We start from the raw sequence: 16,943 nt of genomic DNA, 5'->3' as shown, positions 1-16,943 counted from the left end.
TACATATATAGATTTTAAGCAGAAACGTATAAATTATTATAATACCTAAATACCAACACACACACACACACACTCACACACACACACGCATCTACCCCATATGAGTACCCCTCAAGTACATAACTAAGATCCGGAAGTAATAGAAAACAAAAGTCGAGTTCGAAACGTTTTTCTAATTCGACTGCAATGTTGTATTTTTCAGCACGTAAAACAAAAAAACAAAACTAAACTAAACTAAGTTCAACGCAGAGCAAAAACACACAAAAAGTTCGTTAAATTCAGGACGCATTCGCGCTGTTTAAAAAATTTCCCCAAAAACAAAAATACAAAAAAAATGAGAGGAACCGTACATAAATAACTATGAAATATGTCTCCAAAATAACACAAAAAAAAGTACAGTTTGTTAATGAAATTTAAGGTTTGAGAGTTGTAAAAGAACAGTTAAATGCTAAAAACAAAAAGAGAGTTGAGTGTAAGTTGAGTTTTGATTGAAAATAAAAAACAAAACGTGACGCAACAGAGAAGAAAAGAAAGAGAAAAAGTACCAAGTGTTTCAATTTTAACGGGCATTTGATAAGTCTTACAGCAGCTAGCTTTATGTCAGTTGCGGTGGGAAATTTTCAGCTTGGGTCTTTTGCTTGCTTAGAGCGAGACAAATATATATGTTGCGCTGCAGTGCTGCAGCAGCCAGCTTTTGCTTGCCCAGCAGCAGGGCGCGCATTTTAAATTTGTATAGTGAAGTTAAATGTGAAGCATGTGAAAATAAAACAACATAGAAATGACATACAGTGAAAGCTCGCTAGATTGGACACTGTAATTTTATATGCTGGAAAATATATATACAAGAATTGACAAAAACTATAAAAATTAGGCTACAAAATGTCTGTTAACCAAAAATATAATTTTATTATTTATATTTTACATACATATTGTTTGCGAAAAATGTTCGTCAGAAGAGTATTTACTGTATTGTGCGTAGAACTACATTTAGGAATACAAGAGCCCTAATTTAATAGGTCAATAAAATTGGGACATATTGATTGTTGGACTCCTTTAATGAGTTTTTACTGTATTAAACATAGTCGAATTTGTCCAATAAGAATCCAATTGCCAGCTGGAATATCTAATTAGCTTTGCTTTAGGTGTCATTCGCCTGCATTTGCCTGAAGCACAATGAAGTATTTGTGGCACGAGGAAGAGTTTAGGGAAATTTGGCCACTCAAATGGATAATACCGTTAGTTAGCTGTGGCTATTTGACGGGCATTGGACTCATCCTGCTCTGGTACGAATGGCAGCCGGCGCAAAGGGAGCGGGACCTGACGCAGCTGCTCTTGGTCCTCCTGGGTCTGCTCTGCCTGACGATGCTCTTCAGCCGGGCCGTGCGGTAAGTCGTGCGTGAATCCTGCTGGGATTGGAGTTGCAGACGGGCCTAATCGTTGCCCTTGCAGGTGCATCCTGACGCTGGCGCTGCCCTCGCTGTGCAGCTCACGTGGACGCGCCCTGCTCATTGCCCTGGCCTTCTTTGTGGCCGCCCGTGGACCCACCGCCAATATCCTGGCCAATCTGATGGCGCTGCTGCGCAGCTTGGCCTGCGGCCAGGCGCTGCTGCGTCTGGCCATTGGCCAGATGCTGGAAGTGGTCATGGAGCCGGTGCGTGCCGTCCACCTGGCCATCGATCAGCTGCTCGAGGAGCTGCGTCGTGTGCTGCAGCAGGTGCTCCAGCTGCTGCTGCGGATACAAAGTTACCTGCTGGTCATCAGTGAGTCCTCCACACTGTCTCCTGCTCCCACTCCCACTCCTGCTCATGCTGCTCATCTCGCCTGCAGTTGATGCCTTTAAGGTGTGCGCCGCCTGGCTGGAGTCTGTGCTGGAGCTGTGCAACTCGGAGCTGGGCTCGCCCTGGACCCGTTGCCAGCATGCGGCTGAGCGCGCCCAGGCCAAATGCCGCGCCAGGCTGGGCATGCTCAAGTCCCTCTGCCATGCCGCAAAGCTCTTCTTTGCGCTCTGCTATCCCGCCAAGCTGGTGGACGTGTTTTGCGCCGGCGTCTGGGATGAGAGCTGGCAGATCCTCGACACCATCATGAAGCGTAAGTCCCCATTGAGTTATCCTCATCCTCCTCCTTCAGCTGCAATCTCTGCTCTGTCCGCTTCCAGGCTATTACGAGTTTGTGGCCCAGCTGGAGCAAATGTTCGATGTGAGCATTAGCTTTGAGCATGAATTCTACTTCCATACGAACGCGTCCAAGAACCTCTCCGATGTCGGCGACGAGGTCATGCAGGATATTCAGCAACGTTTGCGTCCATTCATCATATTCCAGAGCTGGCTCGATCTGCTCTGCTGGATCATGCTGCTGGCCATTTTCATCAAGTAGGCAAGCTCTTAACTAAAGCTTCAGGCATGCATATCTATATAACGTTTATAAAACAGCTTGATTGACTTACTGACTGACTGATTGACTGACTGATTGATTGACTGATTGACTGACTGACTGATTGATTGATTGACTGACAGCCCCTGAGGGCTAGGCATCTGCCTTTTTAAAAGCAGTTAAGCTCGAAACTGGGCTTTGGCCAAATCCACTCACAAATGTGGAAAATAGGCGAAAAACATTAGCATGTTATATTTCTTTGAATCCGATCGGCTTCAGTCATTTTAAAAGCTCTTTGTAGAAATTAATTTGAGTGGTGTTTTATACTTTTCGGAAAAAAGCTTTGGTGGGTGAAATTTTGACTAAGCTTATTTTCACAGATGTACGTGGAAACTCTTTTGGTCCATTATTTACACTTTTTCGAAGTTTCGTTCGATCAAAATTATTAAGATTGTTAAGAGCTCTACTTATAAGCTTACTAAAAGCTTAATTCAGCGAATTCAGCAAATTTCACCCGCAACTGTGGAAAATTAGCGGAAAATGGTTGCATGAAATGTTTTCTGTTTTATCACCCGATCGGTTTTAAACTAAATTTTAAAGATCCTTTTAAAAATTCATAACGTTTTTCACATTTTGCTGGGATTCCCCCGCTCTAGATGAGATCGAAAATGTGTTAGATGAAAGCATTACAATTTTTATTATTAAATCTTGACATTAAAAATTAGTTAATGGAAAATGGGTGGAAATCGAATTCGTTTTGCAGACCACTGAGCCGAAGGGCAGTGGAATATGGGTGGAAAACTGTTAGCTAAAACGTAAAATATATGCTTAGGCCGCGCAAAGCCGCTTAATGTCAGCTAGAATCTTAATATCCAGCTCCACAGGGCCATCTATTTCTATCTGCGCTATATGCTCGGTCGGGAGTATCAGAATATTTATCTGACCAGCGCGCTGTATGCCATCGATAGGGATTGCGAGGCGCAGGGCCAGCCCACAGCTCTGCCGCTCAAGAGTCTGGAGCGAGCCAAGTACTTGAAGGTAATTACTTGAAGGTCCCTCAATTGGCCAGCCCATTAATCTAGCCCTAATCCATTCGGCAGCTGACCAGCCTGCGGCTGTCGGGCGGCGAGTGCCTGATGCTGGCGGAGAATGCGTTCTTCATGCTCAACACGTGCGTCCAGCTGGGCAGCATTTGCCTGATGGACTACAGCCTGTTCTGGCTGCTGGACACGATTGCGTATTATGGCGAGGAGCAGGACGATCTGGAGATACCCGCCTACGTGGATCTGGAGATTGAGGGCGGCGGCTTTGTGGGCGACATTATGAGAGGCATTGCGAATGCCTTTCGTCCCATCACGCAGAAGACGACGCTCGACTCAAAGTCGTGCCTGCCGCTGCCCGTCGAGCCGGACTATAGATACTATGCGGGCATCTTGCTGCTGTGTCTGCTCGCCTGGCTCATCCTGCTGACGGAACCGTATGCACTGCGCCTGCGCCACATAATCATGCAGAGATTCTATCCGGAACGCGCCCGTGCGCGTGCACAGTATTTGCATCGCAAGATAATCGAAAAGCGAGGTGGGCGCTGGTTCAAACCCAATCTTATTTAGACTATAAACTCTCTCTCTCTCCCTTTCTCTTTAGGCTGCTTCCTGAAGATGGCCCGTCGCAAGGCGCGCTCCCTTTTTATGCACCAGCAGGCGGGCGGACACAGCGGCTGCCTGGGCAAGCTCCTCCGGTTCGTAGTTCCTTCTACTACCTGGCATATTTGATGACCTTATGACCTCCCTCCCTTAGATGCTGCTGTTGCCTCTGTCTCCGGCCCGTTCGAGGCGAGGATGTGTGCATTCTGTGCGCCCAGCTGTTGAGCTCGTTAGTGTAGAGTAACTCGTGCCTCAGTTGAGTCTGTTTTGAACCAGGACCCTGCCCTTTTCAGCTCGACACGCGTACACTGCGATACGCCCGGCTGCAAGGGTGTCTACTGCCAGGAATGCTTCCGTGAGTCCAATGGCAAATGTTGCCTGTGCCAGCAGCCCGTTGATTATGGCGATTACAGCGACCTCTCCGAAGTTCAGTAAGTACAACTAGGGTCAGGGCTGCAAACCGGTTCGAAAAAGGAATTCCCATTTAATTTGTTTGAACCATGAACCGAAACCGAATTCCGATTTAATTTCCTTTTACCATGAGCCGATCCTTGAACCAAACCAGTTTCCTATGAATCGAACCATATTTATAGTTCTGGTTCAAATCTAAATAATTTTGAGAAAGTCCCAACTCCAAATCGCATTGCATCTGGGTTCATGTCTATGGAAACCCGGTTGACGAACCCTACCCTAAAGACAGGCAACTTGTTCGAGCCGTGAACTGAACCATTTCCCAATTCTCATTTGTGATTGCAGCCTTAAAATAAAAGAACTAACTCTTCTTTCAGGGACTCCTCCGATGATCCGGAGGCGGAATCCTTTGGAAAACGTAAGGCAAAACTTCTCTGCAGCAACTTTCGCTGGCAGCACAGCAAAAAGAAGCCGTAAACAAGCAGCAATAATTAGTTTTTGTTTATTTTAATTAATTTATTTGTAAATAATAATAAGATTATTATAATTCTTTAAAGTCCGGGTAAGGAGTAGGTTGATGGGAGCTTAAACCCACAACTTCGTGCTTCACTCACGATAATTAACGACAACATGTGCCTGCATTGTTATCGATAACTTATTGAATTTCAATAATATATCAAGCAGGGCTGCAAAATTCATTTCCACTAGTTCATTTTTAGTCAGAAACGGAACCAGTACTCTAATTAGTTGCATATAAAAGAGCTGATCTATTGGAAAATGGAAAAAGAACTGGTTTCACAGTCGTGGAAAAAGAGGTTCACGAACCGAAGCTTAGCACGAGGAAGTGGTTCGAACCGAGTAATAACAGAAACAAAATCGAGTAAAAATTCGAATGTATTTGAAATGACAATAAGTTTTGAGTTTAAAGTCGAGTCGCATTAGAGCAATTCATAGATATAATGAATGATAGTTACAGTGAATCATTCGCTTCGCCGACATCCGAGGGCGACTACGTCCGCATTGACGCTGGCGAGGGAGAAGGAAAAGCTGCCGCCAAAGAAAAGCAATCAAACGACAGCACTGCGACCCATGTCGGGATTGTCATTGAGGATAAAAAGGATAGGCCAGCGCAAGAGTATTATTACGGCAGGCAGAAGCTGTATCGTGAACGAAAATTTCGACGGAGATACGCAGAAACGGAAACGACCGCGGATCTAAGCGATACGAACGATGCGCCCATCTATCCGGAGGATCGTCCGCCAGCTCGTGCTGCCGAGAGAAAAGCTGATCCCAAGGAGCGGGTAGTCTACGACAACCTGATGATCTACATAATACTCGGCTATATAACGGGCATACTCCTGGTGCTCTTCTGGTATCTGCTGCACAATCGCCGGGAGAGCGCGGAGCTGAACCTCAAATGGTTTGTGATCGTGCTGCTGGGGCTGCTGCTGCTGATCATCTTCTACAGCCGCTCGACCAGGTGAGCTCACAGACCCAGCTTGTGTACAGGTGACCTGATCTTTAACGAACTTAGATGCGTCGGCATCTTGGCCCTGGCCCTCATGTGCAGCTACAGAGGACGGGCGCTGCTCGTCGTCTTAGCCTTCATCCTGGCTCTCTTGGGTCCCGTCACGAACATCATGCGCAACATTGAGATCGTGGCACTAAGCTTGTCCTGTGGCCAGATGCTGCTCCGGAATGCGCTGACGCCCATGCATGAAATCATGGGCGAACCCGTCTACGTTGTGGAGCAGGCGGTCTACACGTGCCTCAGCCAGGTGCGCAAGCTAATGGAGCGCTTGGATGCGGTCTTCCGTCGCCTCGAGGTCGCCATTGTCCAACTGCGTGAGTGTCACTTAAAAGGGGGGACTAGAAAGAACGGCTTTCTTCGGCACGCCGAAGAGCAAATACCCTTCTAGACATATGGCTTACGTATACCCGCAAATATCCTATATAGACATAGGTAAAAATTTCCCACGACCATAAACCGGTCAAATCTAATCCGATTTTCACGAGGTTTGGCTCTTTGTTCATTGTTTGACCTCTAAATCAATCTGGCATCTATATCCGACAAAGTCATTTTTAGTCGAAATTCATGCGAGAATGGAACCCTCAAATATCCTATATAGACATAGGTCAAAATTTCCCACGGCCATAACTCGGTCAAATCTAATCCGATGTTCACGAGGTTTGGCTTTTTGTTCATGGTTTGACCTCTAGATCAATCTGGCATCTAACTCTGACAAAGTCATTTTTAGTCGAAATTCATGCGAGAATGGAACCCTCAAATATCCTATATAGTCATAGTTCAAAATTTCCCACGTCCATAACTCGGTTAAATCTAATCCGATTTTCACGAGGTTTGGCTTTTTGTTCATTGTTTGACCTCTAAATCAATCTGGCATCTAAATCTGACAAGGTCATTCTTGGTCGAAATTCATGCAAGAATGGAACCCTCAAATATCCTATATAGACATAGGTAAAAATTTCCCACGACCATAACGCGGTCAAATCTAATCCGGTTTTTACGAGGTCGGGCTTTTTCTTCAGGGATTGACCTCTAAATCAATCTGGCATCTAAATCTGACAAGGTCATTCTTCGTCGAAATTCATGCAAGAATGGAACCCTCAAATATCCTATATAGACATAGGTCAAAATTTCCCACGCCCATAACTCGGTCAAACCTCATCCGATTTTCGCCGCTAGAGTATAATAATCTTTCTTATGTAGATGCCGGCTATAAGGGCTGCGATCAGTGGCTAATACTTGAGCAGACTTTCTTCGACAACCAAATGGGCTCGCCCCACGATCGGTGCTTGGGCGCCAGCACAATCGGCATGCAGGATTGCGTGCTGAAGTTTAAGCAAAATCAATCGATTTGTGTTTTGGAAGAGCGCTTTCAATGGTTCTGTGAAAATCTCAAGGACTTGCCCAGCTTCTTTGATGCCCATTTGAAGGATCAGCAGCAGATTGTCGATCAGGTGTTCGGACGTAAGTCGCACGATCAGTAAATTGAGCTCCACTTGCAATCTAAAACTCACAGGACCGCTGGAGATCTTTGCCAGGATCAGGGCCCACTTCGAGGTGAGCATTACGTTCGATCACAGCGCCGCGTCCAGCAAGGAGCGTGGCACATCCGTCAGCGATCTGGATCAGAGGATCGCCATTGAGCTCAAACGACAGACGAAACATTTGGCGCTCACATATATCTGGCTGTACCTGGTGATCATTATCCTGCTCATCTTCATATTCGTGCGCGCGATATACTTTCGCATGAACTACCTGGGCAGCGAGAATTTTCGCAATTGCTATTTGACCAAGGAGTTCTATGCCTACAACAAGATACAGCTGATCAACTATGCCAACAATGCTCTGCCCCTGCGTTCCGCCGAGCGCAACACATACGTCAAGGTGGGCCATCAGACGGGTAAAACACCTTTAAGAATCTATACAAATTCTCGCTAGTTTGGTTCGCGGTATGAACCAGTTTTCTGCTTTTAAATTTAATTGTGAACCTGGTTATTTTACTCATGTAACCAGTTTTCTCTGCTACTCAGAAGCCATACAATTTGAACTGGAACTTCCATATAATTCTTTTCAATTTTGAACCAGATCAATTTTCTAACCTGATTTTAACACAATTGTTATTTATAACTTTTTTTACTGGTTCAAATCGGATTTTGGTCAAATTTTAATTTATAATTTTCCCTTCTACTCAGAATATTGCAAGCCATTAAATTTGAACTGGAACTTCCATGGTTCTTTTAATTTTGAACCAGTTCATTTTCAAACCTGAGTTCGGCTAAATTTTCAATTAGAATTTTCTCTTTTACTTAAAATAAATGCAAGTCAAAAAATCTGAACTGGAACTTCCAAAGTTCTTTTTATTTTGAACCAGATCATTTTTGAAACGAAATAAGAATCCGTTCGGGTTTCGTTTAGAACATTTTTATTGGCTTTCTTAAAGGTTTGGTGATTATTAAAAAATTAAATTGGAGTTCCAGGCTCGAACCGGTTCGTTTATTTATTTAATTCAAATTTCTACTTGTTCACAGCTGAGTTCGTTCCGTCTCGTGTCCCATGAGCTGTTGTATGTGAAGCGTTCGCTGGTCTTTCTGATCATCATCAGCCTGCAGCTGTTCATCATTTGCTTTGTGGACTATAGCATCTTCTGGATGCTGGCCATCATGTCCTTTCATTCGCACAAAACAGCCGAGCTGCAGCGTGAGTGGACTCCCTCTCTCTCCAGAGAGAAGCTTACCCATGCTGAACCTATCTATTTTCCAGCACCGGCTTATACGAAGATTGTTATCAAGGGCGGCGGCCTGATCGGTGACATTTTGCGTGGTCTGGTGCAGGCTTTTGAGCCCTTGTCCAAGAATCTGATTGTGGACATCCAGCATTGCCTGCCGCTGCCCAGGCCGCCCAAGTTTCTGCGCTACTGGGAGATTATGATGCTCTGCATCCTGGCCTGGTGTCTGCTCTTCTGGGAGCCATACGGCACGCGTCTGCGCCACAAGATCATGGCCAGCATCTATCCACATAATGCCAATTTGCGTGCCGTCTACTTGCATCGCTGCCTGCTGCTAAACAGAGGTAGAGACTTCTTATATGGAGACTAGATATATAAAGTATACTCAAGATAAAGTCTAACTTTTCCTTTCCTATTGCAGATAACTTTATAAAGATTGCCAGACGCAAAGCGCGTTCGCTGAATTATTATCATAGCGAAAACTCGTTATCCAAGTACCTTGAAATTTATCGTGCCAAATTATATAAGTAGGTAAAAAGCATTATATTTTTTTTGATCAATAATTAATGCTAAGGACTTCCTGCCAGAATATCCTGTGGCTATTCGGGCACCTACAAGGGCAAGTACTGCATTATATGCATTGCAAAGTTGACCAGGTATGAAATGATCTCAAATTTCCCTTTGAATATATATTTCAGTTAATCTTAAAAGTTCATTTTCAGATCGGATTATGTAAACTGCAATACGGCGGGCTGCAGGGGTGTCTACTGTACGTCGTGCTTCTTGGAATCGAATAGCAATTGCATTTTATGCAGCCAACGAGCCAATTATGGCGATGCCAGCGATATTACAGATATTGAGTAGGTGTTGCACAGGTTTAGCCAGCTGATGAGTTATTAATTTATATATATAAACAACTTTTGCAGGGATTCATCTGATGATCCGGAAAGAGCATCGTTTCGTCCAGATAACATATATTGCCCCACAGGCAATAATCGACATAATCGACAAAAGTCTGCTTAGGCTTGTGACTAAATAAAAACGTATGATTTGACAAAAATACAATAATACTACTTATAACATACGTTTAAGGCTTGTGCTGAATGCGTCTTTTAAGGTTTGGTTAAGTATCGTGTTCTTTTGCATGCCTGGAGCACGCACGACTCGGCTTTCGTGCTTGAAAAAACAAATACCGTGCGTAGAACACAGACTTAAAATCGATATGGATTTAAAAGACTTGAATGGGAGCATAATTTATAAAAAATAACAGTTTTAATAGAGCTTAATTATTTGCTAACACATTAATTACCCTTACCCTTTACCCTTTTACCCTTTTACTCCTGAGAATCGCATAGAAAGGCCATAACTATGTATGAGTATAAGCATTGGTAGCAGTTCTCGCTTGATGAGTTGTCCGACAGTCCCAAACTTCTTTTAGGTAACTTAAAAAATAATGAGTCCCATTGAATCTCTTGTGTAATATAATATATGTAATGTTGTCTTAGCCTAAGCCGTACTCCGTAGTATTTGAAGGTAAATATTTATTCAAGTAATTTTACAAAAAATTAAATAAGAAATGTAGCTCTTGAATAACTTTCAACACGCGACGAACAAGTTAGCAAATAATACTTCTAAATATTCAATTTTAATTCATTTTATGTAAATTTAATAATAGTTTATTTAAGAATTCCTTTACAAGTTCTAGGAGGAGGCAGGAGCCTATATCGAATCACAGGCTAGTCTTTCAAAAGCTTAGATTATTGCAAAACATATTTTAAGAAGATGCGAGTCCTTCACGCGCCCATCTCTAGAGCAAACAGCTCGCGTTCCATTTCTTTTCTTGCAACAGCAACATCTTTCTCTCAGCTGAGCTGCCCTGCTGCTGCTGCTGCTGCTGGCCTTACTTGGCCATGGGAATCTCAACAATTCTGATGAATCGCAGCTTTTATTGGCAAAATGACATAGCGTCTGGCCTCATCATCTTAACCGCTCGGCAGCTCTGGCTCTGGTTCTGGTTCTGGTTGACTTTGTCATGGCCATAACAGCTACTGTAAGCTCGTTTGTCTCCTTGTCAGCTCCAACCACGACGACGACGACGACGACGACGACGATGACATTGTCCACGATGATGATGGCCGTCTTTTGTCGTCGTCCGCTGGGCTATAACACTTTGTTTTCAATTTGTGCGACGGCCGCCGGCCTCTGGCCTGCCCCTGCGGCATAGTGGGCATTGCTTGGCGCACATGTGGGCTACAATTAAATGTTCATTAAATGCGACAACCACGACAAGGCTCAGATTGTTTCACAACAATTAATGCAGCTGCGATAGAGGCAACGTCAGAGGCAGAGGCAGCGTTTAGCTGGACAAGGATTGCTGCGTCTGCTGCTTGCTGATGATGACATCCAGCGGCGTTTTGGGTTTTTCGTCCCAAGTCCAAGTCGCGACTCGCCGTTTGGAATGTGCTGTGTAATTTACGGCCATATGCGACGGTGTGGTCCACTCCTCGGAGCCAGCCCTGTTGAGCCTGCAGCTTGTTTATTTATGGGCCACAAATTTTGACATTTATTTCTATTTTTCTAGTGTGGCCCAAAAATGTAAGAAAAAAACCGATGTAAGAGTGCGCCCGACTAGGCGATACCCTTTCTTTAACTGAAAAATTATCTCCATGAGCACGCACAGCTCAACATATGCTTCTTCTTTCCTCAGTTCCACATTATGGTAAAAGCATCGTCAAATAACTTGGGTACTTATAGCTTGATCTAGATGATATTTGGAGGCCTTAAATGTGACCCCTAGATGTGTGTGCGTACTTAAGACCAAGTATCTGGTATTCATATTTATATTTTTGCAATTTTTAAGGGTGAGCCAGGTAGAATATTCAAAAAGTGAACCAATCCTTACCTGCCTGTGCTTTATTAAAACCCATATAAAAAATTTCGAGTCTCTAGCTATTATAATCCTCGAGATTTCCTTAAAAAACTAATTTTAAAATCAATATTTATCGATTGTATGGAAATTTAATGAACTTTAAAGAGAAACTAAATGGGAACAGAGCTGATATTTGTCGATATTTATCGATTAACTAGAAATTCGCTTCACTTGAAAGAGAAACTAAATGGGATCAGAGATCATCTCCTTTTCTCTGCTCTATAAATTAACTTGGAACCAAGCTACCCTTTATTATTTGACCAATTTCAATGATTACAGGGTATCAGAAAAACTGTAACACGCGGTTTATCTTGGCGGTTTGGCGTTTGATCGGGGCTCATTCTGGTTTTTCTTTTCTCTATTCATTTTGATGGCTGTTTAATAAATTCCCCTTGCCTGCGCTTTTCATCTTTGTATGCTAATGTGTGCACAAGTGTGTTTATTTGTTATTTAACACCCGGAGAAACCACACATTGACCACCATCGTCGGCAGTCGGTTGACATTTAAACCTCACACACAGACGAAGAACTCTTGAGCGCAGAGGGTCATCATATTTGCCGCAGTGCTTATTTGATTGGGCCCCTCCTCTCGGCACAGGTAATGCTCGGCTGTGTCTTGAGTTACCTGTTGGTCTGATGAAATTTGATCTGTTGCTGCGGAACTGATCGACCAGCAACTGATCCAATTCCCGACCGTTATATAACAATGTTCAGCGGTGTAAATAAGTAGCGGAAAATTTACGAAGGTCTCAACAGTTCTGAGCTTTGTCTGCGGTGTCAGTGAACCACATACCTTGAACTCGGTGGTTCTGTGGTTCAAGGAAGTTCTCATGCCCTGATTTGCAAGCATGCCTCTTGATGTTGAGCTTTAAATATGCAGTAAAAAGGTGTAAAGTTAAAGGGTATAATGAGAAAATAGGCAAATATATAGATTATACACTATTAGCTAAGCTGACGTAGCCTTGTTCACAATATTGCAGGAAGGAAATCGGTTTCTGGACCAGGTTCTTTGGGTGTATCTTAAATAATATATAAGTGTGTGTGTTTTATATATATATGTATATGGGACGAGTGTATTATTTTTAGTCTATATTTTCCCATTTCCATAAAATCAATTTTGAGACTTGCATGAAGGAAATTGGTATCTCGACCCGTTTAATTGATAGTTGGTCTTTATATAACATATATTACCTTATATCATATGCTACATTTCCTTCCATTTGCGACTTAGTTTTGTAGGAATAACTCGAGAACTATAAGAGTTATATGCACAACACTTGGAATGTCGATTCTTGTAAAGTATATACAGATTGTGAACATTTCTTTTTGAAATCTCGCACCAAAATAAGAATAAAATGTAATTGTAAAGGGTAGACCCTGCTTATGAATATAATATTTCACTTTTGAATGTCTCTCCCTAAAACGATTGGGTGGATACTTATATGCGATTTTTTAGATTAAAAATATTTCACTTCTTGTACAACACAACCATTTCTTAAAGGTAGAGCCTTGTGCTTTGGTATGTATTTAAGTCCTGACATTTCATAGCAATTAGCTTGGAAATATAAAAGTTATTCTACAATCATTTTCCATTTTCCGCTGTGTGGAGAGAGAGATAGGAGAGCAATATAAATCATTTTCAGTTTCCTTAATGTGGGGGATAAGAAAGAAAAAGAAATTACGAATACGGTTCAAGGAAAAGTTGGACTTGGTGTATCCCTAGGCCCAGTACTCGAGTCCGAATACTTGTTGTTTATATATGTAAGTCAAATGAAAGTTGGATGTTATACACTTTAATCAGAGACATATCCGACCCAGTCTCCTTATCTACTTCTACCTTCCCATTTAAATCAATCATAATTAAGCCTCATTTGAGATTTAATTTACTTGTAACTCATACAGTGTATGATGTATGTGGCGACTTTTAAGCTCTAATGCATTTCTTATTGGGATAGCCGAAGAATCCAATGCTCTTGAGTTCAATAAACAATTCCTGATCGTTGCCAATCGCCCTGTAAATGGACTTCTCCAATTCATCGTACTGAAAATGTGGGGCAAAGGGCATGTCATTCATAGCCTCAAACAGGGTATTGCCGCGTTCATTGCCCAAAACCAGAACTGTGCCGCTGTTGGAGAATCTGTGCGGAAGGCAGAGATTGAGTCACAAATGAATATATATAAAGAGATCTTTATATACTGAGCAATTGTGTTGTAGGAGGAGTCCGTCTCGTGCTTGCCCATGGGCTTTAGAATATTGCGTCGAAGATCCCAAATGCTGCAAGTATTCCGATTGACGGCCACAATAATTGTCGAGTGGGTCGGGCTCCATTTGGCCCAGTGTATGGGCTGAAAGTCATCGAGCAGCTCGATCAGGGGTCGTGTAATGCCATCCACCCAGATGCGCACATACCTGGCAAATGGAAATTGCAGGTTAGAGAGAGAGATAGAGTAGAAAGTTGGGTCTACCAATCGTTGCCGCAGGTGAGAAACAGCTTGGGGGACCAGGGCGAGAACTCCATGACATTGACGCCGCCGTCGTGACACTTGAGCACCTCCAGATACTGATGCTGATAGTTGATGGAGCACTTGTGGATGCAGCCCTCGTCGGTCAGAATATAGTAGATGTCCTTCTGGACCGGATGGGTGGTTATGTACAAGCCTTGGGGATGCCGGTTGGCGGCAACGGTCATGGTCGGTGATATGGGCACGTGTATGCCCTCGGGATGGCCCTCGATGCGCTCGAGGGTCATCTGTGTGAAGCCCAGGAGGAAGGGACTCTTGCCGAGGCGATAGCGCGTCACCGAACCGTCCTGCGAGAGGCTGAGAAACGGATCGATCTCGCCGGCTTCATCGTCGCTGATCTGCTTGAGCCAGCGTATGGCCACCACGGGCGAGCAGCCCGTCGAGCTGCCGCGCTGCGACACCGCAATGGGGTCATCTGTGACATCCGCCACATCCCGCACCTCGACGCTGCCATCGTACATCCCAATGGCAATCAAGGAGGGCAGATAGGGTGAGAAACAAATCGCTGTCACCGGCTTGTCGTAGTAATAGGCGCGCTCCGGTTCGCCGGGATTCTTGATGCTCCACACATAGACATCGCCCGTGGTCGGGACGCGCTGGGAGGAGAAGGAGAACAGGCCATAGCCAATGGCCACAATGTCGCTGTTGCTGTGACAGAAGCTAATGTCGCTGACCGCCTTCCGCTCATCGAGGCTGAGCATCGGGATCAGGCGAAAGAGCACCTTCATCGAGTACTTGTACTCGACATCCGTGGAGCAGCGATCCACCTGCTTGAAGTTGCGAAAGCGCTGCATGCCCGACTTGTACAGATTGCTGGAGAGTGTGCGTCCAATGAAGAGTATCGCATTCTTAAAGGCGGCACTCTTGAACAGCTCCTGTATTATCGAATGGGCCTTGTGCCGCTCCTTGGCCTCCTCCTCGCCAGAGTAGGCGGTCACCATCGCATCCTCGCCCTGCGACTTTGTCTGCGTGTTCGCATCGGAGCCCTTGCTCAGGCTGTGCATCGTGCTATACATACGGCTTTGCTTCTGGCTGACGCCCTCCAGCGTGTCGTACATCTCGAAGTTGGACACATAGGAGCCCACCGTGGAATAGTCCACGAATATGGTGTTCACCGCCCTCGAGTTGGTCAGCACCAGATTCGTCTGCGCATCGTTGTCGGAACGACGACGCACCTTGCCCTTGCCCATGGTCAGGTAATCATAGAGACGATTGTCCGCCTCGACGGCATCGCCCTGGGTGGTGCCCTTAGCCACGGTGCTGCTGATCTGCGAATGCAATTCGATGAAGTCCGACTTGCGCAGCGTCACCTTGACGAACGACTTGTTGAAGGGCACGGGCACATGTATATCATCCGATTTCTCAATACTGCTGGCCGGATCAAACAGGATCGTTTCATACATTATCTAAGGCGGCAGATGGGAAAGTAGTCTATATATGAGGGAGGGTATATCAAGGCGGCAAACGGAGTTTGAACAGTCGATTTCACTAGGGAAGACACTCAAAGTGTGGAATATTTATTCTTTTATACCAAATCATTTTGATGTCTAACCCCATATTTGTAATATCGATAAATATCGATGTAGGAGTTGGGTTTTTTTAATATATCTCGAGAACTATAAGAGCTGCATATGCCAAACTGGGAATGTAAGTTATCGTATAGTAAACGCAGTTAAGGGAAATTTCACTTTTTGGAAACCTTTCTCCATTCTATCCCAAATAGCTCAAACAAAATAATTCGTATAGCTAGAGCCTTGTACTTCGGTATACACATACTTTTGTATGTCATATTTTAGCCCTGAAAATTTTGTAAAGATCGGATGATAGGCTCCGAAGTTACATAAGAGTGAATTTCTTATAAATAATGTAGGGAAATGGAAAGAGAAGAGAGTCCTACTTATCCGAGTTTTAGTGCATTATATGAATGGAAAAGTCTCGAATGTTTCTAGCCACAGCTTGGAGCTGGTTTTGGGCTAGCTCCTAGTCGAGCACACCCGACTAGAACACTTACACCATTTATGAGCTCATCGATGGACTGCTTGTTGCCACCGACTCCACCGCGCATGCTGGAGCGTGTCCGGGATCGGGCTGCACTGCCTCTGGAGTGCACCTGTGGCATGCTGACCATTTCGTGCTTGAGATGCATATTGAATTTGAGGAATTGATCTGTGTACGGCGATTCGGGTATATAGTTGGGCGTCAGGTCGACCTCTTCGCCATCGACCGTGTCCAGCACCTGTCGAATGGGATCAATTAACAGCTGCAGCTGGATGTTGGAATTTTATGGCCCACCCGAAATTGCGAGCGGTAAGCAATATCTGTATTGATTTCCATGGCATAGGTGTGCAGTTCCCGTTGCTTCTTTTTGGAAACAATTGGCTCTTCGAATACGTCCTGAGCGACAATCACAGATTTCTTTAAAGATTTACGCTCGCCCTCAGGCTCTTTCTTTAAATTCGACGAGGCTTCCATCTTTGATTATTTAGTTTTAGTTTTAGTTTCAATGTAAAGTCTATTAAATCTAGTCGAAGTATTCTTCAAGGCTATAGAATGCTGGAAGTTGAAAAAAACAACTCTATGTGTGACTCGGCTGTTGATATTGATCATATATACGTGATACAAGCATATATACCCTATAGAAACGCATACAAACTAATGGTAAGCCATGTAAGATTAGGTAAGACTAGCTCTAGTAGGGTGTGCCCGACTACAGGATACCCTGAACCTTAAAGCAATACCAAATGCAGTTTGCCTTAGCTTTTGCCTTTTCTGTCTGTTACATACATTCCCACCTTACACACAATACCTTATTTA

The 16,943-nt window shown here is 44.1% G+C and overlaps 3 protein-coding genes across 3 annotated transcripts; 2 read left to right on the top strand and 1 right to left on the bottom strand.

The window, feature by feature from the left end:
• The first annotated feature begins 1,138 nt into the window (after window positions 1–1,138).
• Window positions 1,139–4,980, top strand: LOC135435568 (DC-STAMP domain-containing protein 2-like). The gene is made up of 10 exons (XM_064692699.1): window positions 1,139–1,385; window positions 1,450–1,760; window positions 1,828–2,088; window positions 2,156–2,369; window positions 3,255–3,408; window positions 3,471–3,948; window positions 4,015–4,108; window positions 4,168–4,242; window positions 4,307–4,444; window positions 4,802–4,980. Exons 1-10 carry the CDS (start codon window positions 1,174–1,176, stop codon window positions 4,899–4,901), a joined length of 2,037 nt encoding a protein of 678 aa, XP_064548769.1. The 5' UTR covers window positions 1,139–1,173; the 3' UTR covers window positions 4,902–4,980.
• Window positions 4,981–5,328: 348 nt separating this feature from the next.
• LOC135435569 (DC-STAMP domain-containing protein 2-like) lies at window positions 5,329–9,732 on the top strand. Its single transcript, XM_064692700.1, has 10 exons — window positions 5,329–5,904; window positions 5,959–6,269; window positions 7,156–7,416; window positions 7,469–7,836; window positions 8,481–8,649; window positions 8,713–9,021; window positions 9,099–9,204; window positions 9,265–9,333; window positions 9,400–9,537; window positions 9,604–9,732. Exons 1-10 carry the CDS (start codon window positions 5,384–5,386, stop codon window positions 9,698–9,700), a joined length of 2,349 nt encoding a protein of 782 aa, XP_064548770.1. The 5' UTR covers window positions 5,329–5,383; the 3' UTR covers window positions 9,701–9,732.
• Window positions 9,733–13,466: 3,734 nt separating this feature from the next.
• Dic61B (Dynein intermediate chain at 61B) lies at window positions 13,467–16,652 on the bottom strand. The gene is made up of 5 exons (XM_064692697.1): window positions 16,422–16,652; window positions 16,141–16,365; window positions 14,073–15,535; window positions 13,804–14,016; window positions 13,467–13,744 (listed from the first exon to the last, which is right to left on the bottom strand). The coding sequence occupies exons 1-5, from the start codon at window positions 16,599–16,601 to the stop codon at window positions 13,531–13,533; spliced, it is 2,295 nt and encodes a 764-aa protein (XP_064548767.1). The 5' UTR covers window positions 16,602–16,652; the 3' UTR covers window positions 13,467–13,530.
• Window positions 16,653–16,943: the final 291 nt, after the last annotated feature.

This window comes from Drosophila montana, unplaced genomic scaffold, assembly GCF_035044405.1.
Source record: "Drosophila montana isolate Dmon_TW-CO22-7 unplaced genomic scaffold, ASM3504440v1 contig_3633_1, whole genome shotgun sequence".
Lineage (NCBI taxonomy): Eukaryota > Metazoa > Arthropoda > Insecta > Diptera > Drosophilidae > Drosophila > Drosophila montana.
Note: the sequence above shows the minus strand (reverse complement) of the source record. Positions and strands in the feature narration are given on the sequence as shown.

Bases quoted from the DNA above. Each gene is read 5' to 3' on its own strand.
- LOC135435568 (XM_064692699.1), top strand. From the start codon at position 1,174: ATGAAGTATTTGTGGCACGAGGAAGAGTTTAGGGAAATTTGGCCACTC. The intron at 2,089-2,155 runs GTAAGTCCCCAT...GTCCGCTTCCAG, and splicing joins CCTCGACACCATCATGAAGC to GCTATTACGAGTTTGTGGCC. The intron at 4,109-4,167 runs GTTCGTAGTTCC...TCCCTCCCTTAG, and splicing joins TGCCTGGGCAAGCTCCTCCG to ATGCTGCTGTTGCCTCTGTC.
- LOC135435569 (XM_064692700.1), top strand. From the start codon at position 5,384: ATGAATGATAGTTACAGTGAATCATTCGCTTCGCCGACATCCGAGGGC. The intron at 7,417-7,468 runs GTAAGTCGCACG...TAAAACTCACAG, and splicing joins TGTCGATCAGGTGTTCGGAC to GACCGCTGGAGATCTTTGCC. The intron at 9,022-9,098 runs GTAGAGACTTCT...TTCCTATTGCAG, and splicing joins CTGCCTGCTGCTAAACAGAG to ATAACTTTATAAAGATTGCC.
- Dic61B (XM_064692697.1), bottom strand. From the start codon at position 16,601: ATGGAAGCCTCGTCGAATTTAAAGAAAGAGCCTGAGGGCGAGCGTAAA. The intron at 15,536-16,140 runs GTAAGTGTTCTA...CTGCCGCCTTAG, and splicing joins TCGATGAGCTCATAAATGGT to ATAATGTATGAAACGATCCT. The intron at 14,017-14,072 runs GTAGACCCAACT...TCCATTTGCCAG, and splicing joins CTCACCTGCGGCAACGATTG to GTATGTGCGCATCTGGGTGG.